The 25906-nt window shown below is 44.6% G+C and overlaps 1 protein-coding gene across 5 annotated transcripts; it reads right to left on the minus strand.

Moving 5' to 3' along the window:
* Nucleotides 1-226: 226 nt before the first annotated feature.
* Nucleotides 227-25615, minus strand: ENOX2 (ecto-NOX disulfide-thiol exchanger 2). Of its 5 annotated transcripts, none has more exons than XM_039330767.1 (15): nucleotides 25499-25615; nucleotides 19006-19128; nucleotides 16884-17015; nucleotides 14931-15086; nucleotides 14460-14666; nucleotides 13700-13933; nucleotides 12017-12229; nucleotides 8906-9012; nucleotides 6278-6389; nucleotides 5900-6081; nucleotides 4850-4957; nucleotides 3638-3694; nucleotides 2957-3065; nucleotides 2416-2501; nucleotides 227-758 (listed from the first exon to the last, which is right to left on the minus strand). In XM_039330767.1, the coding sequence occupies exons 1-15, from the start codon at nucleotides 25560-25562 to the stop codon at nucleotides 624-626; spliced, it is 2025 nt and encodes a 674-aa protein (XP_039186701.1). In that variant the 5' UTR covers nucleotides 25563-25615; the 3' UTR covers nucleotides 227-623. The 5 variants fall into 5 exon arrangements, with proteins under 5 accessions (XP_039186701.1, XP_039186691.1, XP_039186711.1 ...); XM_039330757.1 differs by having other exon boundaries at nucleotides 3611-3694; XM_039330777.1 differs by lacking the exon at nucleotides 25499-25615 and adding an exon at nucleotides 22671-22813 and having other exon boundaries at nucleotides 3611-3694.
* Nucleotides 25616-25906: the final 291 nt, after the last annotated feature.

Raw genomic sequence — 25906 nt, forward strand, 5'->3', positions numbered from 1 at the left:
CAAGAGATTGATCTGGATTTTTTTGCTTTTATTTTTTTTGTTGCTTTGATCACCACCACGTTTACTGTTCACCCTGGACTCCAAATTTGAACAAGTTTAAAAACTTCACTCTTTTGACATGACTCCCCACAACATATTTTTGCTGCAACGTTGCAGAAATTTCTGCTTCAAAATAACGAGCATCTCTATATTATGAAACGATGTGAGAGGCCAGAAAAGAAATGTCTCCAATGTCATTATTGATTATTTTATTATATTGTATTGTATTGTACTTATTTTCTTTTAGCTGCTCTCAGTGGTAAAAATGTTAAACAGAGGCCTGAGTGTGTCGTGTTCAAAGAAAATGTTTTTAGCCAACGGGAGTTGTAAAAAGTATCAAAGATCCAAAGGACAGGGTCAGTATAAAGCCAAGAGTGTGTATGACAGTCCATTGCAAAAGGATTCGTTAGGGTAATGAACAAACAAACAAAAGAACAACCACATCCTTACAGTCCCTAAAAACTGGCCCCCAATTTTTTTGATGCAGTTTCAAGGACTGGCTTTGCCAAGAGGGAACTGTATCTATGCATACTGCAAATATTGCACATTCTGTTAAAGAGTTCAAAGGACTCCTGGCTTCACATTCAGGTTATAGTCTTCAGTCCTTCAAAACCACAAAATTTCCACCTCTTCTCTAGGCTCGCTCCAACCCCATTCATCTCTTGTTTGAAAGTATGCTGGAGTCGTGTCATGAGGTTTTCCACTTCAGTGGCACAAATCTACAAAAAAAAAAAAAAAGAAGAAGAAGAAGCAGCATGTCACTAAAACTAACAAACTAGGATAATCTCTTGGGATGATAAAATCGCCATCAAATGGTTAAGTTGATTGCCATGCTGGAGATCTGAATAGATAACATTTATTTCCCCATTAATCAATAAAATAAAATAAATAAAATTTCTGCCTTCTGAAGAACATCTCCCACAGGATCTTTTTTACAGAATGGTACTAACTGATGAAAACTAGTCAGTCTCTATTGCAGTGGTTCTCAACCTTTTTAATGCCGCGACCCCCCAACCGGTCGTAAGTCGAGGACTACTCAACCGGTCGTAAGTCAAGGACTACTCAACTGGTGCAGCACCGTTTGCAGAATGGGACTTTTGGCGGGCTCAGCAGGGCAGAGACAGCCTGGACAATTCCTATTGGCTTTTGAAAGCAATAGAATTAGACTCTATTCAAGAGAGTCTATTCTATTGGCTTTCAAAAGCCAGTAGAATAAAAGGGAGTAGCACAGCTAAGGAAAAGGGGGAAAAAATGGCGGACTGCGTTGTTTGGCGACCTCCGTGAAATGGTCGTTCGACCCCAAATGGGGTCCCGACCCACAGGTTGAGAACTGCTGCTCTATTGTTTAACCAAAAGGCATAGGTCCCCAGTCTTGGCAACTTTAAGACTTGTGGAATTCAACTCCCACAATTTCTCAGGCACCCAGCATTCTGGGAGCTGAAGTCCACAAGTCTCAAAGTCGCCAAGGTTGGGGATCCCTGCCATACGGTGCTTAGGAAGGGTGCAGGCCTTTGTTAACAGACCCACAGCATCCTCAATTACCCAGTGTCTGAATTTACAACATATGGTCTCAGCATACTGCTGAACAAGCTACAATCAAGAGGAGTTCACATTACGCTAAGCCAAAAACTGTGTCTTGTAGAGCACAATGATTAGATCTGCATGTCACATTAAGTTAGGCTTTGAGCCTGGCCCACTGAATAAACCAGACATTGCAGGGAATGATAAGCCATGGTTTTATCAACCCCAGAAGTTCAGATCGCATGAAATTTAAAAAAAAATGTAATCTCTTAGGATGAGGGGCAAACTCAGTCCATAGGGGTTCAGGCGCACAGTTTGCATTGCAGGTGGTCCTCAACTTCCAATAGTTCATTTAGTGACCGTTCAAAGTTACGACAGCACTGAAAAAAGTGACTTATGACCGTTTTTCACGTACAACCATTGTAGCACTGCCACGGTCACATGATCAAGATTCAGATGCTTGGCCACTGGTTCATATCTACGACGGTTGCAGTGTTCTGGGGTCATGTGATCCCCTTTTGCGACCTTCTGACAAGACAGTCAATGGGGGAGCCTGATTCATTTAACAACCATGTTACTAACTTAACAACTGCAGTGATTCACGTCACAACTGTGGCAAGAAAGATGGTAAAATGGGTCAAAATTCACTTTAAGAAATGCCTCACTTAGCAACGTAAATTTGGGGCTCAGTTGTGGTCATAAGTCAAGGACTACCTGTGCTTGGCTCGAGATGAACCACTCAATGGAAAAGGAGCATTCCAAAAGCACAAAAGGCTCTTTGGGTAGCAAAAGCTTGAGATGCATTTAAAGGTGGCCAAACCATCTAGAAGTGTACATTTTAATCTGCCCGCCTACCTTACTGTCCAGGCGCTGGAGGTAGGAACAGATGTATTCGATACTTGCCCCAAAAGGATGAACGTGCAGAAAAGTTGAGATTATCCCTAAAAAAAGAAAAAAATCGGGAGGAGTGTTATTCCCAAGAAATGGGGATGCCAACATAGAACACACCCAAATTTCTTACAAGAGCCTTCTGGTATTTTGGAGGGCTAAGTAGGAAAGGTTATTGGGCACAGAATAGCCGGGCCAGACCTGAAAGATGCACAATCTGTCTTCTCTATGGATGGAATAAAATGGGGCCCCACAGGCTTTGCTTCAGCAGATGTTCGATCAGATTCAGAACCAAGGTGGAATGGCCCAGCACCGTAGGCCTCTCTTAGTCAAGATATGGACCTCTCTTAGTCAAGATATGGACCTCTCTTAGTCAAGATATGTACCTCTCTTAGTCAAGATATGGACCTCTCAGAGGTAGCTAAATGGCACCTTGTGCAAAGCAGCTTCTGATGGTCCTAATTCAAATCTTAAGCCTCAAGAATCCTGCAAAGTCAGAAGTCCTTACCCACTAGTAAAGCTTCCCTCTCCAATCTTAAAGGGTTGCAGTGAAGTCCTCTCTCAAGCAGTCTTTCCTTCTCTGGACTCTTTGAGCCAATGGTGGACAAGTCATTGTCCTAAAAGGAATTAAGGGGACCAAAACAAAAGAGTTTCTGTCAACAGTCCACATCCAGATAAGCAGGGATTAACACCAGACAAACGATCAAGCAGGAAACAGTATCCCAATGAAGGAATTACTAAGCAGAAAACCATCGGCAATGCAAGCAGACCAAGCTACTGTATATCAATAGGGAGCAAACTCCATTCTCAGTAGCACTGATGATGTTACCTAGTCGGGTAATGAAATGTCTGCAAGCAAACAAACAAGCTTAGAGAGCAACAAGGACTCTACAGAATTAAGGGTAATCAGCACGTTACTCCTGATTTGTCTCTTAACAACATGTTGATTTCTTAATTGTGCTCTGCAGACATTGAAATAACTATACTGCCATAGGCAATTAAGTTAAATGACATCCCTTAAAAAGCCAGTTGGGACAAGAAGCAACTTTATATTTCACTCCCGGATGAAATTCTCAATCCTTCTAACACAGAATAACAAATAAATAAATCAGGTGCAATGGATTCAAACAAGAAGGAAACAACAAGCATGGTAAGTACCAACATGCATAATGTTCAGGAGACCACCTACTCCATCTTTAGCTTCCGTTGAGTCTTTCCCTCTGTCAGGTCCACCTGCCAGTTCTTGCTGCATTCAATTGGAAAAAGGAAACGTTATCATCTCCAGAGTGTATCATTCTTGATACAAGAATTCTTCTGCCTTCCTGATGATTCAAATAGCCTTAGCTTTGCTGCCAAGTTTAATAAGGAATTTATCAGTAAGTTAATTTGGTAATTCAAGGGAACAAAGCTAGCACAGCAGCTAATCTTTTTCAAAGTATATGTGTGCAGGGACCTGCTTCTTAATTGTACTAGTGACTGGACTGGGTTTGGATTTTCATTCTTGTAATGTTTATACTTGTTTCATTTCATTTTAATTCTGTTTGCCTTACAGAGTTCCTTGTTGAGATAGGCAGCTGAGAAGCATTGTATAAGAAGGCAAGCTGGTATAAAAAACAGTGTTGCTCTAAGACAGGGGTAGGCAACCTTGGCTCTTTTATGACTGGTGGACTTCAACTCCCAGAATTCCTGAGCCAGCATGGCTCAGCTTGGAAACCTCTCCCTTCCCCTCAGCGTGGCTGGCTCGGGAATTCTGGGAGTTGAAGTCCATGAGTCATAAAATAGCCAAGGTTGCCTACTCCTGCTCTAAGACAAAACTAAGATTTCTTTATATGAAAAACATCCAAATTCTCCAATGGAAATATTGTAACTAACAGGCACTTAAGTGTTACTGTACTCCAATAATCAGACATATGAAATGTCTGCATTTATCCAAACTGAAAATTTCCTTGGCACAGAATCTAGACCTTTTAATACAGTTTATATCTTTTCTTCCTTTCAGAGGAAGTAGAACCGTAAGTATGGAATATGGGCCACCTACTTCTCAGAATATGTTGCCAAGTTCCGTATGTTTGATTTCTGAGCTGTTACTGCTCATATATTTAAAACTCATAGTCTTTGAAATCTCAGGGGGATAGAAGTGTACACTGCAAAATTATTTGTTTTTGGCAAAACTGCACGATGGACTCTTTTAAAGATCCATCAGAAGGCACCGCTGTCTATGACAGCCTCCTATCCCGAAAAAGCAGAGAATCACACTGTCCAAAGTCTGATATGGAAAATGTAGCCTGTAAGATTGTAATGGCTGGCTGGAGAATTCTGGCCGTTGGAAGCCCGCGTATCTTAAAATTGCCCCAGGCTGAGAAACACCGCTATAAGGTCATTAGCTAAGAACAATTCATACCTTTTCCTTCAGTTTCTCAAGCAATTTGTCAAGCTTTAATTTTTCTTTTTTCACTTTTTCCAATTCAGCTTCTCTTCTTTCGCAGTCCTCCTGCAGTTTTAGGAGATGCTGAAACGGAGGAAGAAAATGCAGTGTAGCAATGTGCTACTTATATTACTACTACACCACATGGTAATTTAAGACAATTCTCATCCAGACAACGAAAAGTTAAATAATGCACGAATAAATACAACAAAGGCCAAGTTTAGCTCTAGAGAAGATTATTACATCTACAGCCCCATCTTGGGAAGATTCAACCTTCTTTTCTTTGTTCCTGTGTTTTTTTTTAAATTATCCTCTTTTTTTGATGAAGAACTGGGGAGATCTCGAGCGTTTGCCTACTGCAGTGTGTCATCCGAGTTAGTCCTTTAAAAAGGCAGAGCCCAGCTGTCCCTTTTATTTGGGAAAGGTTTTTGATAAGTTACAGGTAGGCCTCAACTTACGATCACAAATTGAGCCCAAAATTTCTGTGGCTAAGCAAGACAGTTGCTAAAAGAATTTTGCTCCATTTTATGACCTTTCTTGCTACAGTTGTTCAGTGAATCTGGCTTCCCTGTTGACTTTATCGCAAAAAAGTTTGCAAAACCGGGACACTGCGACGGTCATAAATGCGTACCACTTGCCGAGCCTCTGAATTTTGATCCCGTGACCACACGGGGATGCTGCGACAGCCACAAGTGTGAACAATGGTCACTTTTTTTCAGTGCCGTTGTAACTTCGGCCGGTCACTAAATGAACAGTTGTAAGTTGAAGACTACCTGTATAAATCTCCCAAGCTGTGCCCCAAGGAAGAGGACAGAAAGGAACCATTTGAGGCAAGGGTTTCAAACTCGCCATGTCACGTGACGTGTTGCGACGTGTTGCGACTTTTTCCCCCCCTTGCCGGAGCTGGGGTGGGTGCGGCTTACGCGTGACACATCTGGCCCCGTGGGCCGGCACTTTGACACCCCTGATTTGAGGGACGTTTTCCTTCCGCATCACAAGACAAGAGAACCCTTCCCCCCATCCCACCTGCTGCATTCCTTGTAAAGTCTGCTGGAGGATTTTCAGCTGCTGATCCTTGCCGGGGTCGTCTTCTCGCCCTGCTCTGCCCTGCTCCTGCTTCAAGAGCTCGACTTCATTTCGGTAAGCGTCCAACTGGCACCGTAAGCTGTTGTTTTCCTCCTTCAGCGCTTCTGTTTGTGAAACTAAAACTGGGACGCGGGGAGACAGGAAACTGAGATGAGTTAAGTTGTCCTGACCACGAATTTCAGGTCAGAATTCCACTCTGTGCAAAGTATCTTCTACCGGTAGCTTCTTCTAAACCAGGCTATCCCAAGCATGGGGGTGCTCCAGATGGGAGAACCAATTCCCAGGATGGCTCAGCAGCGGCCCTATTGGCACAAATACCTGATTCTTCAGTATCTTTGCTCTCAGCTGACTCCGTTTCATCATCAGACATCTCCATTGCTTCCTCCCGGCGAATGTCCATCAGTTCATCATTGTGAAGGTTACGGAGTTCCTAGGATTTAAAAGGTGGGGTGTTTTTTTGTTTTTTTTTAAAGGGTTGTTATGAGCTACTTTGGGCACGGTCCGTCATGAAAAATGGCACATAAACCGAAGCCACAAAATATAAACCAAACCAATCCACATTTGACTCATTCCAAATATTCCATGTTTATTCCAATAAAATCCTGTTTTCCTCTGGGTCTTCCAAAAGCAAAGTCACTTCAGCAACCACCCGAGTGCTTTGTTTTTTTTCTGTTATATGACCATGCGGTTTGGCCACTGTGAAAACTGCTCTTGATTTGCGTTCAGTAAGCCTCCCTGATCAGAACTGGGCTTCCTGGCATGTGTTGGGAATCTAATGCCTTCCATCCCGGCTGGGAACGATGGAAGACATAGTTCCATAAATAGGGAAGCCCTGCCCCCTATTTATGTTAAGGGGTGTTAAGGGGTGTCCTCACAAACATTATTGGAAAACAAGGCATATTTACTCCAATATTTGAACACCCTGTTAACATTTTTGCAAAGAGCCTTACAATAAAAATTATAGGAAAGTCTGCTAGGTTCGCTTTCTTTCTGCATTTGAACAAGAATCAGCGACCAAAATCAACAGAGCCTCCTGGGAACAGAGGCTGCTATTCTGTAAATATCCAGCTTAGATACAGATGCTCCCCCTAGCTGAGAAGATTTATCTCCGAGCAAGCTCTCCAGAAGTTTTGCATTACAGTGGCGTGTTTATTAAAGAAAGGATTACATGCGAGTAGGCCAAAACCTCTGGAGGGTGCTTAGTTATCTGATTAGCAGCAGCTTCCCAAAGTTTCAAGCAAATATTTCTTCTCCCAGCTTTCCTAATGCAATACGTACATACACCCACAAACAAGCACACAGTCCCCCATTTTAAATCTTATTTCAATCCAGAGCCAAATCATTGGAGCCATTTAATTCTGCATGCAAAAAAAGATACCAAATGTACTAAACTGGGGATGGAAATCTCTAGAAAGCTGCTCAGGACGCAGGGTTTAAATAACAGCACCATCGCTGGGGAACTGCTGTCCCGAGAAAGGGATTTTCTGATCTGCTGGACTGTTTTTTCGACAAAGATGTATCTTTTTCAAAACCAATGAACACCTTCTGCAGATCTACCCACTGTCTCTACTATAGCAACTTGTATCTCCCAGCCCAAGTTCCATTGTTCTTTTCGTTTTGTTTTGTTCTTAATGGAACTGAAAGGTCCCTAGGAAGAAGGAGAATTGGTTCCTGTTTTTTTAAAGAACAGTGAGTCCCAAATGTTTTTGTAAAACAAAAAAAAGAGAGAGAGAGATGGAAATGGAAATGTTCTAGATCAGTGGTTCTCAATCTTTTTAATGCCGCGACCCCCAACCGGTCGCAAGTCGAGGACTACTCAACTGGTGCAGCACCGTTTGCAGAATGGGACTTTTGGCGGGCTCAGCAGGGCAGAGACAGCCTGGACAATTCCTATTGGCTTTTGAAAGCCAATAGAATTAGACTCTATTCAAGAGAGTCTATTCTATTGGCTTTCAAAAGCCAATAGAATAAGAGGGAGTAGCATAGCTAAGGAAAAGGGAAAAAAATGGCGGACTGCGTTGTTTGGCGACCCCTGTGAAATGGTCGTTCGACCCCAAATGGGGTCCCGACCCACAGGTTGAGAACCGCTGTTCTAGATGTAAGCCTATTAAATCCTCTCTAGGCTGGATCCGTATTTCATTTAGTTTCATTCCCACGGAACCTTTACTGAAATAAAAACAATGAATTCTTAACAGGGAAAAGCCTCATCCTGAAGGACAGGTTACCTGTCAGACCACTTACCTGAACTTTCTGTTGACTGCAGTCAATGTCTTCATTCTATATGGGATTATTTTAGTTGGCTTGACCGACTGGGAGATTTTTTTTTTTTCCCCTCCCAGGGATCAGCTCTGCAGTTACTGATCCTTCTCAGGCCAGATGAACAGGCCTTTTGATTGACGGCTGCCACTGTGACGTGGACGTCAGCATTGCTACTTTTGGCAAAACTGACTCAATAAAGTGCTTGCGCAACACACTTACAATCTAGTGGCAGCCATGGTTGTGCTGGGCATCTGCTTGTTCAATGGCTTAGCCTGGTGTTTGTATCCTGGCCAGACTGATTAGTTTATGGAATAATGTCAGATCCCCAACTATTGCTAGTGCTATTAGGAGCCCCTGGTGGCGCAGTGCTGAATGCAGGCTAACTTTGCCCACAGCCTGGAGTTCGATCCTGGTGGGGGGTCAAGGTTGATTCAGCCTTCCATCCTTCCGAGGTCGGTAAAATGAGGACTCAGATTGGTGGGGGCCATAGGCTAACTCTATAAACCGCTTAGAGACGACTGCAAAGCACTTCAAAGCGGCATATAAGTCTAAGTGCTGCTGCTATTGGTGTGTGTGTGTGTGTGCTGCCACTTACCTTTGCAGGTCCAGGGTTTAATAAGTCCATCCTTTATAAGCCAACCTAGAGGCCCTACTGCAGCTAGGAGAAACGTACTGGAAGGTACCCACCTCAGCTTGCTTGCACCACACGCTGATGTTCTTACGCTGCGCTTTCGTAAAGTGGTCCCACGCCTTTTGTTTGCAGGCAGAATGGTACACGGCCACTATCTGCTCGACTGCAGGTTCAAAATCAGCAGGCAAAACCGGACCACAATATCATCCAAAGGGGAAGGGTGGGGGGTGGAGGGGGCAAGAAAAAGGAGTAAAGGAGTAAGAAAGCGTAATTTTTATTAAAAAAAAAAAGATGATGTGTTAGAGAAGGTGGAGTCCCCGGGTGGAAATATCCAGAGTTGCAGAGGTAGCATTGCCAGCAGCAGCAGCAGCAGCATGGAGCACCTGTAGGAATTTGACTTTGAGGGAATTTGATCCAATCAGGGAGACATAAAAAAGAGGAGGAAGAGGAGGGGGGAGAGGGAGGAGGAAGAGGGAGGAGGAAGAGGGATAGAGGAGGAGGAAAGAGAGGGAGAATAAGGGAGGAGAAGGAGGAAAGGAGGAGGAGGAAGGGAAGGAGGAAAGAGAGGGAGAGTAAGGAAGGAGAGGAGAAGAGGAGGAGGAGGAAAGAGGGAGAGTAAGGGAGAAGGGGAGAAGGAGGAGGAGGAGGGGAAGGAGGAAAGAGAGGGAGAGTAAGGGAGAAGAGGAGAAGGAGGAAAGGAGGAGGAAAGAGGGAGAATAAGGGAGAAGAGGAGAAGGAGGAAAGGAGGAGAAGGAGGAGGGGAAGGAGGCAGCAAAAGTAGGGGAAACAATGTATGGGAAAAGGAGAAGGATGTCTCTAAAAACTGAAGAGGAAGGAAGACGTTGGGAAAAAAAGCATTGCTTAAGCAGAAAGAAGCTCCCGTTTGAAAAGGTGAAGTTAAAAGTCTCCCTGTCCAGTCGTGTCCAACTCTAGGGTACTCATCTTTGTTTCTTAGCCAAGGGATCCCAGGTTGTCCGAAGACCATGGTTTTGTGGTCAGCACAGGCTACAAGCCAAAGGTGCATTGAAATGGTACCTGTTTATCTACTCGCATTTGCATGCTTTAGAACTGCTAGGTGGGCAGGAACTGGAGCTCCACCCCATTGCATGGAGTGCGGGTCTCAAACCCGGGCTCTCAGCTCTCCGGCTGGCAAGCTCTGTGTCTTTAACCGCTGAGCCATTGTGCCCGGGTTTGCAAAAAGAGGATTGTAATTGGGACCGGGAAAATCGCAAAAGACTTGGAATGGCAAATGCAAAAACCCCTGCTCCATTACTATTCGGTTTCCCCGCCAATCTTTTGCCTGTAATGCTACAACTGATTATTGGAATAATGTAATTTGTTAAGTAAAAATGTAATTTCAGGCGGGAGTTGAAGTCCACCCATCTTAAAGCGGCTAAGGTTGAGGAACACTGACTTACATCTACCACAGTGGTTCTCAACCTTTTTAATGCCGCGACCCCCCCAACCGGTCGTAAATCGAGGACTACTCAACCGGTCGTAAGTCGAGGACTACTCAACTGGTGCAGCACCGTTTGCAGAATGGGACTTTTGGCGGGCTCAGCAGGGCAGAGACAGCCTGGACAATTCCTATTGGCTTTTGAAAGCCAATAGAATTAGACTCTATTCAAGAGAGTCTATTCTATTGGCTTTCAAAAGCCAATAGAATAAAAGGGAGGAGCACAGCTAAGGAAAAGGGGGAAAAAATGGCGGACTGCGTTGTTTGGCGACCCCCGTGAACTGGTCGTTCAACCCCAAATGGGGTCCCGACCCACAGGTTGAGAACCACTGCTGTAGCCGCTCTCTGTGGATCCTAGAGATGGATGCTAGGGAGAAACAGGAGAGTGAAAACTGCAGAGCATCGACAAGGATGGAGAAAGCATTAAAGGACTAGAATAGGGTTCAGAACATGGAAAAGGAGAGGGGAAAAAATACGGCATAGTTACGTTACCTGGACATCTCAAATCTCAAAGAAAAATGACCTGCAGATCTTCGAGTGAAAAGAAAAGTGGGAGGGGGGGAGGAGGACTGGGCTATCAACCTACCTTGGCTGCCTAAGCCCCTTTCCAGTCAGCAAAATTTTAGGGAAGTTTGCAGGAAGCCCCATCATTAGGGCAGGAAACAGAACTGAGACATATTGGGGGGGGGGAAGACCCGCGTAGCTTTAATTCTGCTCCTCCCTTAGAAATTAATCTGGCGAAAAACAGAGCTGCCTTCCAGATGTGGCCAGCTGCATCACCCACGGCAGGAAAAAAGCACAGGCATTCCTCAACTTATAACCATTCGTTTAGTGAACATTCGAAGTTACGACGGCATGGGGGGGAAAAAGGGACTCGTGGCCGTTTTTCACACTTACGACCATTGCAGCATCCCGGCGGTCAAGTGACCAAAGTTCGGATGTTTGGCAACCGACTCACATTTACGACGGTTGCGGGGTCCCCTTTTGTGACCTTCTGACAAGCAATGTCAGTGGGGAAGGCAGTTTCACTTAACAACCGTGTGATCAAGTTGACCACTGCAGTGGTTCAACTTAACAACGGTGGCAAGAAAGGGCGTAAAGTGGGGCGAAGTCCACTTAACCTATGTCTCGCTTAGCGACAGAAGCTTTGGGCCCAGTGGTGATTGTCAAGTCGAGGACCATCTGTGGCTGGTCTTCCGACGGGGCGAATGGCTTGGAAGAGCACTGTACATTTGCTGACCCTTTTGGTATCGGCCTTCAAAAGACAAGAGCCTAGAGAACGTGACCTTCACGTACCTTAGTTCTGGAACAGGCCTCAGTGGAAAAGTAGAGAAGTCACATCATCACCATAAGGCAAGGAAGGACACAGATTCTGCAACCTACATGTTTTCCTGCCAGGAAAGATCTTTAAGCTGGAGGATTTGGACTTTGAGGGTTCTTTTTTTTTCCTTACCCATCAAAAATTGGGGAGGAAGGGTAGAAGGGAGAAAAACCGGGATCCGGAACACACCATGTACCTATCTCTTTCCTTAGACTGGCAGAACATTTAGACATGCACAACAGGTGGACCTAAACACCTTCCCTAAGCAGGTAGGTGCATATTTTAGATCTACATCTCCTCTGTCTCACCTTCGCTGGAAAACGTAACCAAGAAATGTCCACGTTTTGCAGGCTACGCAAATCACCCTGGTTGCTATCCCCTGGCACTTACACTGAGCAAGGATCCCCGACAAAGCCAGTTTGAATTTGTCCTTCGCTTCCTCCATGTCCTTGTCGTGGACCGCTTTTTCGTTCATCAGTCGGCGGATGTGGCTGTTAACGGACTGGACCATGGTGTAGAAGCTGTTGGCCGTCCTCCGGTTCACTTCCCCCCTCTCTAGCCAGGCCAGCAACGTCTGAACTGCTTCCAAAAACTTGGCATCCACTAGATGAAGAGGAAAACCCCAGTTCAGTTACAAGCACAGCCTTGTCTGCTGGGCACGTGGATTAAAGTAAGTCATCCCTTTACGAGGATAGATTTTTTAAAAAGCACAACAAAGGAAGAGAGGGATTCCTCACAGGGGGCGACTGAGGTGGAATTGTCCACTCAAACATAGTGCAAATTTGGGTGAGGAGGCTCACCTTATCACCAGTTGCAATGTTCTCCTCTATATGTCGAAGCCTGAAACTCTGGCAGCTATGTGCCTCTGCATTTCAACTTGCCTTTACATAAAGGAGTGGGGAGGTGTTACTCTCAAGTGGGCAGACGGAGAAAACAAAACTTCGATTCAGCTGCAGACGGTGGGAGCCTGAAGCCTTGTCAAGGACACCAGAACAGGTGTGGATTTGAAGCAGACAGTTCCCATAACAAAGTGGACTTGTTGATATGGATTACGTTAAGACGTTGGGGGTTTGACTGGGAAAACTACAGCTTAAGTCTATAAATTGGTAGTGGGAACCTCAGAGTTAGTTTTACTTTGACATAACTACGCAGTGTATTCAATAAACTAAGATTTCCCAAAACGGAATTAATCTGGAAGTTTATTTGGATTCTCGAGCTGGATGTGGACACTATATTTATGTGTTGAGCTGCAAAACTCAGGGATAGAATCTCTGCTTTCTCTGCAGAAGGTCCTGGGTTCAAATTCATAGCACTCCACTCCAAAAAAAAGGCAGAGTGCAGCTAATGAGGAGATATAGAATCTCCTGCTTGAGCTGGGGGCTGGACTAGAAGACCTCCAAGCACCCTTCCAGCTCTATTCTGATTCTGATCCCTATTGGAGATCCTGGAGAGGCATCAGCTGAGCTCCCCCAATGCATCATGCCCGATGAAAACTAAGCCTAATACATCTTGATAAAAATGGGAACTGGATTGCTGTGCCCTGTAAACGGCACCCAAGTTCTCCTTGTCTTACAAACATTTGTTTAGTGATCATTCAACGTTATAACGCCGAAAAAAGTGACGTGGGAGTCTTTTCCACAATTACAAACATTGCAGCATCCCCAGAGTCAGGTGATCAAAATTTAAATGCTTGGCAACTGGCAGGGATTTATGACGGCTGCCGTCTCCCGGGGTTACGTGATCACCTGCTGTGACCTTCCGATAAGCAACGGGGAAAGCTAGATTCACTTTGACTAACTTAACAATTGCAGTGATTCACTTAACAACCGTGGCCAGCCAGGTTGTAAGATCAGGCAGAACTCACTGAACAAGTGTCTCACTTAGCAACAGAAATGTTGTGGTCGATTGTGGGCGTAAGCCGAGGACTACCTGTCATAGGTGGGATGAACCAGCCAACGGAGGTCCACTGAGAACGAGGATATGTCATGCCAATCACCCTCTGCTAAGTGGGCAGAGGTCAGAGTTTATGCTTTCGGGACCATCTTCCCGATGAAAAGTATTTCCAGTATTTACCTTTTAGCTTCTCCACCACCAGGCTGCACTCGTAGTCCGAATAGTTCGCCACGGGAGGCGGGGAGGGTGGGTGGAACCGCTCGTCCGTCTTCCTTTTGCGATGACGCTCTTCTCTGGCCAGCATCCGCTGCTTGCATTCCCACTCGTAGAGATCATCCCGGGCTTCCGCAAAATCCACGTGGAGGCGTCCCGTATCCTTTTTGTCGGTGCTGGATCCCAGCCGGATGCGATAACCTGGTGGGCAAATTAATTAAGTCTCTGGCAGAGGGAATATTTAAAAATTAGACACTTGTTCGAACGTGGTTGAAGACACAGAAAGATTTTAGCTTCAGAGGGATGATCCCCCCCCCCCAAGTAATATAGTATTCTTTCTTTTCTCTTTTTTTTTTTTACTTTTGTTTTTTGATATGAGAAATATAAAAATGTTTGGGATGGTCAACATCAGGGCTTTTTTTCTCATAAAACGCCCAGAACAGAGTTCCGGTACCTTTTTTGGGATGGAACCTTGTAGGGTAGGCAAAGAGGGTTGTATGACATGTGTGAGTTCCGGCACCTTTTTTTTGTTTAGAAAAAAAAGCACTGGTCAACATAAACTCTCTGCACCGCCTTCCTGTCTGAAGCAGAGATGCTTCCAAACCAGACTGTGATTCTGTATGACAGGATGCCCTCGATCGTCCCTAAATTATACCTAAATTACGGAGAAAGAGAAAGTGTGCTCCCTCTCCGAAAACAATCTGAAGGGCAGACAATCAACGCTCACCAGAGAGATAAACTGCTTTATCCACCATATACTCCTCAGTGAAACGGATATGGCAGAAGTGCTTTTTACTTTTCCGAAGAGCTACGATCTCCCCGCACTTCTCAAAAATCTCCACAATGGTCTCTTCCGTCCCGTTTTCCGGCAGTCCTCCAACAAACACCGTCTTGCACCCAGGCGGCCTCTCCCTTGTCGTGGGAGGAGGCAGGTCTAGAGATACGAGAGGAAAATCTTCCGTGAGCAAAAGGTATCAGGTGCTCATTGATAAGCTGACAGCAACTGCTCCGTCGCCAGGCCTGCAGCTGGTGTCACCTCCCATCTCCTTCCAAGATCTCTGAAACCAGATCTCTGTAACCTCACGATCCTTTTCTTGATCTACTGCTAATCCCGGGCAAGAGTGGCGGCTGACTTTCTAATTCCAAGGGCTTCCCGCAAGCCCTCCAGGGCAGTCACAGGCATTAGCGCAAGGCTCACTTGGGTTGGGTGGAAAGAGGGTGCAGCTTTTGCAGTGAATGATCTCCTTGGCCACCGGCATGTCAGACAGGATAGGCGGCGGCACAATTCCCAAGCCGGGCATCAGTGGATTAATTGGCGGGATCCCCGTCATCATGCCAAGGGCGGGGTCAAAGTCTGAAAGACACAAGGATTTCAGACGTAAGCGCACGAGAATCCCCCTGAAGATTCCAAGCAGATTACGCATCCGTTAAGAATCAAGAGGCCCAAGATTGTGAGAGATTCCTAAGGCGACAACCAGCTTGGCAAAGCCAAGCTCGTTTGTCAGCATGCAGCCATCTCATAAAACTGGATCTTCTGGGTTTTGGAAGAGTAAGAGATCTGGAAGAGGAAGCATCCACAGCTTGTCTAGTCCCTTCTCGAGTGGCTCTCCATCCTTTCCTCCTGCTGTGTAGCTAAAATGAAAGCTGGGGATGCCAATATGCTGAACCCCAGAATGGGACAACTTGTTGTGCCCAACCAACCGCAGTCAACTCGCCAGGGGACAATTCAACAATTCAATTTAATTATTTTTTAAAAAATGTTTTACTTTTTGTCGCTCATGTTTCATTTGGTCCCTCCCTTGGCATCTTTTATGTAATGATTCTATTCCACCCTTTCTTCAATATTAGTGTAACTCCTCTCCTGCAGTGAGTTGGCCGTGGCGAGTTATACTAGACCAGTGGTTCTCAACCTTTTTAATGCCGCGACCCCCAACCGGTTGTAAGTCGAGGACTACTCAACCGGTCGTAAGTCGAGGACTACTCAACTGATGCAGCACCGTTTGCAGAATGGGACTTTTGGCGGGCTCAGCGGGGCAGAGACAGCCTGGGCAATTCCTATTGGCTTTGGAAAGCCAATAGAATTAGACTCTATTCAAGAGAGTCTCTTCTATTGGCTTTCAAAAGCCAATAGAATAAAAGGGAGTAGCACAGCTAAGGAAAAGGGGGAAAAAATGGTGGACTGCGTTGTTTGGCGACCCCCGTGAAATGGTCGTTTGACCCCAAATGGGGTCCCGACCCACAGGTGGAGAACCAGTGTCCTAGACCCTCTGAAACACTTGCTTAGTTACTTTCCCGTCTTCTTTTTCATCCAGATGGGTTGCTCTTTCTGCTGTTTAAAAAATAAAGACTCACAAAAGATGGCTTCCAAGCTGGAGGCACCAAGAACCCCAACCCACTTGAAAGAAGAGAGGGAAGCAAACTGGAGCTTGAACTGGAGAGAGTAAAACAGCCTTTCGTGCATCAAAACGCTGCCCAGATCAGCATTTTCAATGCCTCCATTTAGAATCTGTACTACAAAAATTGGTTACGATAAGAATCACTGGGATACAGGCTATCCACAATGTGGATCGTTCTACCCACCAAGAGACCAAGTACAAAAAAACTGTCCATGCATATGAATAGCCCATCATAACTTGAGCTAATGAACCAAGTCACGAGTTGCAGTGAAACTAAGTAGGGGAAAAAATAGGGAACAAGTTGTAAGTGGCTAAATATCTCAGTTTATGAATGAAGGCGAATCTACGTGTCCCAGGATAATGTTGCAGGATCCAATCTGGGTCAGTCTTCCAGACCCATGTTGGTGCCCATCTTCAAGGGAACTTCTCTCTGGGCTACGTAAGAGAGATGTACCCTGGCGATGGGCTCCAGCACATGTCCAAAAGCTCAGAAGACAAAATCTGTGGTCCTAGTTACCGACACAGATTAGATCTCAGTTTATACATGCTTTCCTAATTAATATGAGATGGGGAGTAGGAAAGCATTGGGCTATCGCCAGCGCTTCTGCAACATGTTAGCTCAAATATATGTATTTTTCCTCAAGAAAGGAGGGTTTCATCTGTCAAGGAAGAAATGTCAGGCATTTGGGGGTGTATTCTTAAAGAACAACGATATTTGATCCATTTGCACGCTTCTGGATCAAGAGCGTACTTACTACGTAGAGGGGGATCTGCTGTCATTCCGATTGGAGCCATTCCTAAGTTATTCATCGCGGTGGTCCAGGCTGTTGGATCAGACATGCCCAAGTCCATTGGAGAAGAGTCAAGACTCAGAGGTTGGATGCTGTCTGCAGAGAAGGTCATTATTAGCAAAAGGGACCAAGGTGCTTTTAAAACAGTGGTTCTCAACCTTTTTAATGCCGCGACCCCCAACCGGTCGTAAATCGAGGACTACTCAACCGGTCATAAGTCGAGGACTACTCAACTGGTGCAACACCCTTTGCAGAATGGGACTTTTGGCGGGCTCAGCAGGGCAGAGACAGCCTGGACAATTCCTATTGGCTTTGGAAAGCCAATAGAATTAGACTCTATTCAAGAGAGTCTATTCTATTGGCTTTCAAAAGCCAATAGAATAAAAGGGAGTAGCACAGCTAAGGAAAAGGGGGGAAAAAATGGTGGACTGCGTTGTTTGGCGACCCCCGTGAAATGGTCGTTCGACCCCAAATGGGGTCCCGACCCACAGGTTGAGAACCACTGTTTTAAACCTACTAAAAATGAAGGGATATATTTTTTTTTAAACTGGTAATTTTACTTCGGGGGAGGATGTGAAATGGAGCCAGAGAGAAAACATTATTTGGATAAAGAGTAGGGACGAACTCCAATTACAGAACAGAATGTAACAAGAGATTCAAGGTCCTCTACGCCATAAGAACTTAATGGAAAATATACACCCCTGCCTCGAATAAGGACGTGGTCTTCGCAACACCAGAACTCGGGGCGTCAAGGTTCAAGCTCAAAATAGATGTTTACAAAATAGAACTTTGCAGACACCTTTCATGGCTTCTAATGTTCCCCCCGATGGCAGGTGCACAGCCCCCTAAAACGCAAGCCACGATCCAGAGCAGTGCGCATGTGTTATTGGCACCCAAGGAGCCATTTGGCAAAATTCCCTTAAAGCTGCCAAACTCTTGATCTGAAAAGCAGTCTCAAATGAAGAAAGGTCGTCTTTGTTCTACAGCGTTCTACAATTCGAACTGATCAAGGGATGGGAAGGGAAAGAGTTGCTGTGGTGGTTTTCAACCATACGACAACAGTACAGAATTCTTGCCTTCATCAGGAAAATATGTTCGGTTTCTTTCCATTATTCTTAAGAGTTCTCTTCTTGTTTGACAGCAAAGAGAAAGCATTGGGGCCTGAAACTCTGCTCAGGGGTGCATCAAGTAAGATTTTGCCCTCCAGATTTCTGCCCCATACATTTAACAGCCTAAGGGGCTTGTACACAAAAGAAGATCCAGTGGTCCTCTGGTTATTTTTGGACTCCTGCTTCCATCCCTGCCTTAAAACACATCTTTTGGGAGAACTGCACAAACCAATTCTGAACCACCAAGGAACCGAGGTGGCGCAGCAGTTAGAGGGCAGTACTGCAGGCCACTTTAGCTGACTGTGTTCGGCAGGTCAGCGGTTCAAATCTCACCGGCTCAAGGTTGACTCAGCCTTCCATCCTTCCGGGGTAGGTAAAATGAGGACCCAGATTGTTGGGGGCAATGTAAATATATATATATACATTGCTTACTGGTGTACACCGCTTAGAGAGTGCTTGCACTTCAAGCGGTATATAAGTCTCATAAATAAATAAAATAAATAAACCGTCTTCTCCAATCAACTGTTCTATAGCAGCCAACTCGATATCAGTTTAGGATAATTTATTAGACGATACCATTTCTTCTGTTTATCTTTTTCTACTGTGTGGCACCAACAGAGTACATGCTGTATTTTGTACCCGGTCTCTGTGGCGCTTTGGGGGTCTTTCCAAAGGAGGGGTAGGATCACAAATCCTTTAATTTTACCCAGCTGATCAAACTGACCAATCAAAATAAACCCAGGTATACAGACTCAAGCATGGACAAGGTTTTACCTTGTTGACTTCTAGCTAGCGGGTGACCAGCAACAGAAATTTCAGAATTCAGGCAGCTGAATGAGCTAGAAATATCAAGACTCCCTTCCTCCCAATTCTGAGAAGGCTGTATTCATGATACCTCCCCGCTTCACCGTCAAATGTCTCCAAGCTCAGTTCGTTTTCTACATTCCCAAAACAGGCAGCCTAGTTTACCAGTTTACCTGGTAGCAGGTTAATTCTCTTCTGCGTCTGGCTCGCCTGCCCTCCATTTTCAGCAAATCCTGCCCTGCTGTTTGATGGCACGGGGTGGCTGTTTCCAAGGTCAGAGGGCAGCTGGCTTAGCCCTAAGAGAGATGGAAAATGGGTTTACCAATGTTTTCCAGGTGACCTACACAGCAAAATTAAAACACGCAAAAATGCCTAAAGAATTCAAGCCAGGGCAGCCAAGAGAAAACGATATAATCAAGACAGGTCGTATAATTTGAGAAGCAGAAAACGTCAAACTCCTAGAAGGAGGGACATAAAAATCTGGGTGCATCAGGAAGGTTTCACTTGGCGCCCCAAAGAATTTGGAGTGAGTACCTTTAGCACGAGTCACCTTATGACATTAATGTGCCCCCCCCCCCAAAAAAAACATTTCTTTTGATGACCTGCAGGTTCCTTGTCCACTTGCCTTTCAACTGAAAGCCACAAAGCAAAATATTGTGAAGCTACTAGCCTAGCCACAGAGCTATTTGTAGAAATGTCTTTGGTCCCATATCAGTCTCACTCCAAGATGCAAATCTGGTGTCTGGTCATGCACCCACCACACCCTCTCCAAATTCCAAGTGTGCCTTCTGCTCTAAAATGTTGCCTGCCTGTACCCTGGAAGGGTGCATTCAATTCTCTGGAAGACATAAATGTCCGTCAAATCTTCAGAAGCAACTCTGGAAACATTTCTAACAATTCCCAAATATGAGAACAGGCAACCCAGCTGGTTCCAGATGTGTGGGCTCTTTAGTGATGATGGTGTAACCTGGGGCGTGTGTGTGTAATGAAAGCTCTGCAAGAAAACAACCAAGCTCAGAGTGCACCAAGGACCCCACAGCTCAACCCAAGGCTACAAACATACTCTTTGATTAGTTCCCGTCGTCCAGGGCTTGAATGGGTAAAAAAAATCCACTTTTGTCTTGCAGCCTTGCATTCATTCACCTGAAATGATACCCTTTGGAACTTTAACTTGGGTATCTCCAACACCTATAATTTAGCGGATGTACAATGCGAGGACCATCGCCTGGACAAAGCTACAGCAGGGGTCCCCAACCCCCAGTCCGTGGACCGGTCCGTGGACTTCCGTGACTGAAGCCCATGCTGGGAGACTACCAATGCCAGAGAAGGTGTCTGGATAAACAGGCATTCTTGACCAGTTCTTCTTGGAATTTACTGAAAAGACCCCCTGAGGAGAAGATCTGCTGTCAAGTCCCATCTCAACCCAACCTGCCTCTTGCTGACAGAATTTTACATGACGGTGTCATGTCACACCATGCTAATCCCGAAGCCCTCAAGAGAGAAGCAGCAAGGGACTTCAGCCATGCCTGGAATGGCTGGAGAGGCCACTTCAGAATGATAAACATTTACTATAAGAATCAAGCCTCTGCTTCCCGTATGGAATCAAAAACGGAGGAAGCGCCTATGTCTTCTCTAGCAAGGAACAGACGTGGTTAGAATGAATGACCAACTTTTAGCCAATGGTGGCCTACAAGAGGAGCTGCGTCCGACCTCTTCAATACATCTTAAAAAGTCTTCTGACTTTGCTATCTCAAAAGGGCTGGCTAGATTTACCTAGAAGGAAAAATGAAATCAAGGGGGGGGGAGCATAAACACAGCTATCTGTGCTGTAGAGATCTTTTCTAGAGCTACATCTGGAGAGATATCCAGAGAAAAGGACTACAAGCAAATCCATTTGCCAATAACTCTTTGCAGATCACACACGCTGAGCCTTTTAGCATCTGCCTAGTCCAGGGGTAGGCAACCTTGGCTCTTTTATGACTCACAGACTTCAACTCCCAGAATTCTGAGCCAGCATAGCGTAGCTGGCAAAGGAATTCTGGGAGTTGAAGTCCACGAGTCATAAAAGAGCCAAGGTTGCCTACCTTTGGCCTAGTCACACCATCTTTCATGACTCTTAATTTAACTGCTTTTCAGTCTTTCTCCATCAAAAAATTCCAGCCACAAGGCTTGTGTACAGAAATGGGTTCAAGATGACAAATGTTTGGTTTTGTTTTTTTAATAGTCATGCAGCTATTCTAGAATTACTAAAAAGTCGTACAATATTTACTGGGTTAGTAAACGACACGAAATTCTTTCTCTTTGAGCTATAATGTTTAAAAATTGAGAGAGGTGGAAGGATGAGTTACACCTAAGTTTGTTTGTTTTTCCCAGTAAAAGACAACTGGAAAAGAAATCTTTCTTGAATCAGCTGATGGCTGAGCTGTCCAGGCATCTAAGAACTACATTCTTAGCACAAATTAGCAGCAAGAGCTGTACATTAAATCACAGCACTGTAGTACAACAGGGCATCTTCCTTTAATTCAGTAATGTTCTTGACAGCTAATTTTAATATTCCCTAAGGCAAAAAATATAATCGATGATAAATGACAAGTCGGAATAACTAGTGCTAACTATTTTCAGCAATGAACATTTATTATATCACCCTCATCATTTTCTTATATTTTTCCCTTGGCCAGCATCTAAGACTGATATCACCTACTTGCAATAAGTGGAAGTAAAATCCAGTAAATTTAGGGAGATTTGTGTTTGACTGGATAGCACCTTTTGAAGTAGAACTTAAAACTGTTACGTTGCGGTTTCCTTTGCAAAGCCTTATTCGCTTAGTATTTATCCAAATCCTCTTTTTTCAGGCATTGTGTGAATCAGAACAAGACTTCCCACCATTTTCAAAAGGTTCTTAGGAAAAAAATATTTATGGCCTTTGGATTTCTATTATTACTTTGCTGATCTCTACATTTTTCAGCCGGAAGAGCTTATAACCAACATGACTAGTCTACAGACTAAGGTGGAGTTCACACAGCAATCCACTTTTTTGTTTTAAATATAGTTTGTTGAATAAACAACAGTAGCTAGATGCAACCCATAATTAAGTCAGAAGCCATGATTTACCAGCCACAATGACTGGTATCGCAAATCGTGCTAATTCTAAATTAATCAAAGTACATACAGTAATGGCTTAGATTGAGTGATGTCTGTAGAAGCTAGTAGCTAAAAAAAACCCCACCCTTAGGACATCTTAACTGCATACTTTAGAATCAGTATTTATTTCTCAATATTTGAAATTCAAAGTTTAAATTACCTACTTCCTTCAGTTCCTTGCACTTCAAGCCACATTTTGAAATACCTTCCACCCAACATCTATCTGTGCAAGAGAAACAGTTAAAAGGGATTTTAAATCCCTTGCTGGCACACATCTCAATGCACAAAGAATCAAGAAATATAAAAGGCTATGACAAAAAAAATGAAGTTAAGAACGTTCTTATTGAATATTCTTTTGAAGATAAACCCCTCTGTAAATCCAGAAGTATTTGGAAAGTTAAAAGATGGGAATTCTGCCTTCAGGATGGTGTAATTACCAATTCAATCGAGTGCGGATTTAATTTAATAATGTTACCTTTAAGTGGTATTCTTGCAAAATTCGTGTAATCTGAGAATAAAGATCAGGGATCAAAGACTAAGTATTACACTTGAGGGCACACAGGCACTCTACGTGGAATAATGATTTTACCTGGTTTGGCTTAACATCACCAACCCTTGATAAATACTGCTAAAACCCAACAATTTGGAGGGGAAGACTTCCTGCTTTATCTCACTCTTCCAGAATTCACGCCCTTACCTGTGAACTGCACCACAAACATGGAGCTACACTGCTCAGGCAAAGCTTTCAGTCCCAGCGAATATTTTGCAATATACCCAACAACATACAAACATCATTCAAGAGGATCATACTCCAACCCTCGGGTGACACATCAAGTATCCAGAACTTCTTTTAAAAAACCAAGTGCCTGGAATACGAGTAACAAGAGCAGAGCTTAACGTCAATAAAGCCACAAACAGCAGGATGCTAAAGAGCAACAGGCTGGAGACTTTTTAAAAAAGCTGAACAGCTGCCCAGTTCTGCATCTGTCCTTGTCAGTCACCACTCCGTGATACTTTTCAGACCGAGTCCTGGAATATTGCGGAGAAAGCAGTCAGAGAGCAGGTGGGGAAGCAATTAACAGGAGGCTTATCTGTGAATCTGCAAAGGATTTGATTTCGGACCTCAAATTACTGAAAGACAGAACGCAGTTGGCAAGTCCTGATCTCGCTCAGTAATCTTACAAGCGTACATCTTAACAGACAAGCGAAATCCTGACTTGGCAGGCCAAAGAACTGTGTGAAATTCAATGTTCAAGTCACTGAATTAAAATTTGCAATTCAGCATTCAAAACCAGAGTTCTACACACCCCAAATGTACTCCCCTGGAGTGGGATATAGGCAAGAGAAATCAAACTCTACTGGTCAACGCATGCACAAGGTTTAGCATCGTGGGATTTGGGTGCAAAAAATACTGTTGCAGTTATTTATTTTCCCTTTTCTAGTAGCATCCACAATGCAAAATACACACAATGCATCCTGCTCATCCTGCTGCTATCATGTATGGGAATTTGGGGTGGCTTATTAAAAACACAGGGAGTATTTACCACGTTGTCTTGAACGGAATCAATACAGGAAGGAAGAAAAGGTCAGAAAATCTCCTCAATTATCCATTGGGCTAAGTAAATTTCGTTAGAGGGACTTATTTGTAAAATTTATGGGCCACCCAGCTTACCATGGAGTAATTCTGGGCTTATATGGAAATGTCTGTATATCCTAATACTGATAATGAGTTCAAAGATTAAGGCCAGCCCATTTAAAATTAAAGCCTTCCCCATCCTTAGAGTCTGATTTCACACAAATGCCATGCACTCTTTGCAGATTAAAATTGGAACAGATATTCTCATGCCAAGAATATCAAAGCTTCACCGTTCACACTATACACTGTTTATAGAGTTTTATCCCGCATTCTTAAACCTCATAAAAAAAGGGTCAAGATATCAAATTTGATATTCTGGTCAGATTATATCTACAATCAATTACTATAACATGCTCCAAATGAAAGAGTTTTTGGAAACTGCACTTGCTCAGAATGTAGCACCAAAGTTCCTAGGTCTTGCACTGAGTGAGTGGCATTATATTAGGTCTGCACGGCTTGCCAATATTGTTTCCAGGCTCAATGACAAGGCCTTTTCCTAATATTTAAAATCTTAAATATTGTTAAGTATGATAAGCATCAAAGTATCATAAAGTCTAACTTTTCGACTTCTTAGCCCTGGATGGCATAATTTGGCACTCTTTCTTATAGCAAAAAACCTTTCTGTTTGGACCCAATATGTACCCAAATGTTATCTTATACCACTCTGATTCTCTAATGCAGTATTGTGCAGCTTGAAAATTAGGGTTGCTAGCTGATACTGAATTCAGAAGCGGACAAACAGAATATAAATCTTTAAAAACTTGCATGTACTTTTGAGCACAGGATGAGAAACTGTGGGCATCTTAGCAAACCTATATGTGCTTTTACAGAGTACTGCAATAAAACCGCATTAGCCATTCAGGAATCTGACGGTTGCAGCACCCAATTTGATGCTCTTCATATGTGTTGGGTTCTGTGTCCCACTATCCTACCAAGACAACCAGCTGTTAGACAGATGAGATGAAGTCCTTCTCAAGGGACCAGGGTAAGGAATGGATGTCCATATACAGAAAGGACTTTAGTAATATAATCTTCCCCCTAACTCCTGTATAAAATTGATAAGCTACTCCTGCAGGAATTCCACAAACTGGCCATGGATCTATCCACAGATGAAGATGATGATGATAAAATATATTCACCAGTGAGAAAATGAATGCATCCCTTGAAACCATAAGTGCTGACAAAATCACCATCAGTCAATTGCAAAGGGCAGTTTACATCCTGTGACGATACTTTTTAACACCATCAAACAACATTTGCCTACCCCAGATCCTTGAGAAAGGACTGGATAGGTGGATTAAAAAATGACAAATCCAGCCTGAACATCTGGCAGACGGGACAACCAACCACAATAATAATAAATTAAACCTCTAAGCCGCCCAACTCTCAACCTCTTAGGAGATAGGCTGGCCTAATATAGAATATAAATCTTGCTTAAAGTCAACCACAGATTTTTACAGGATCTGAATTCGGATCTCTCCATCTCATTTGGGGGGGGGCATTTATTCATTTTTTAAGTGCCAAAAACTGCAGCATCCCTCCCCATGGACTGGAAGTAACCGTGCAGAAGGTGCGGCAAGCCTGCAATGCAGAAGGCCAGACGGACACACCTGGGCACGCCTTCCAGACGCACCAGGACTACAAAAGCCATGATTCCCAGCCAAAAGAGGCATGCCATTGGGGATAGCTGGCGCCTCCCAGGTGTGCCAGGACGGCAGCTCCTTTCATGCCCACCCAGCAAGGCCCGCAAGCCCTCCTCCGGATCCTGGAGGGCTGTGGACCAGGGGAATTGTAGTCCCGGAGCATCTGGAAGGTCGGGCAGCTGGCTCAGGCCAGTGGAGCCTCCCGTTCGGATCTGAGGAAGGACGTGCCCCGCCAGCAGCCCTCACCTTGCCTTCCCACGCGTCCGCCGACCGGCCCCACCGGCTTCCGGCCGCAGCTCCCCAGAGACATCAGCCTCTCGGCCCGCCGCTCCTCCGCGGCTCCCGCCCCGACGGCCAGGCCTCGCCCGCTCCCTTGGCCCCGCCTCCAAGCGGCCTGCGCGCGCCCCCATTGGTGCCCGGTCTCTAGGGGCGTGACCGAGAGTGAGACCCAATGATGGAAGCGTGGCCGACGCGCGGAGGGAAAGTTCCATTCCGCGCTCGCTGATTGGTCGGTTCGAGAGGCTACGTAGCCGCTTGGTCTCAGGGTTTCTGGGCAATGTAGTTTAAGAAAAGGCGCTTTTTTTGAGAGAGAGAGAGCGAGAGAGAAATGGGATTTCTTCACTGCTTGGGGAGAATGGGTCACTTTCCTCATCT

The sequence above is a fragment of the Crotalus tigris genome, unplaced genomic scaffold (genome assembly GCF_016545835.1).
Source record: "Crotalus tigris isolate CLP2741 ecotype Arizona unplaced genomic scaffold, ASM1654583v1 scf7180000017622.5263843, whole genome shotgun sequence".
Classification (NCBI taxonomy): domain Eukaryota; kingdom Metazoa; phylum Chordata; class Lepidosauria; order Squamata; family Viperidae; genus Crotalus; species Crotalus tigris.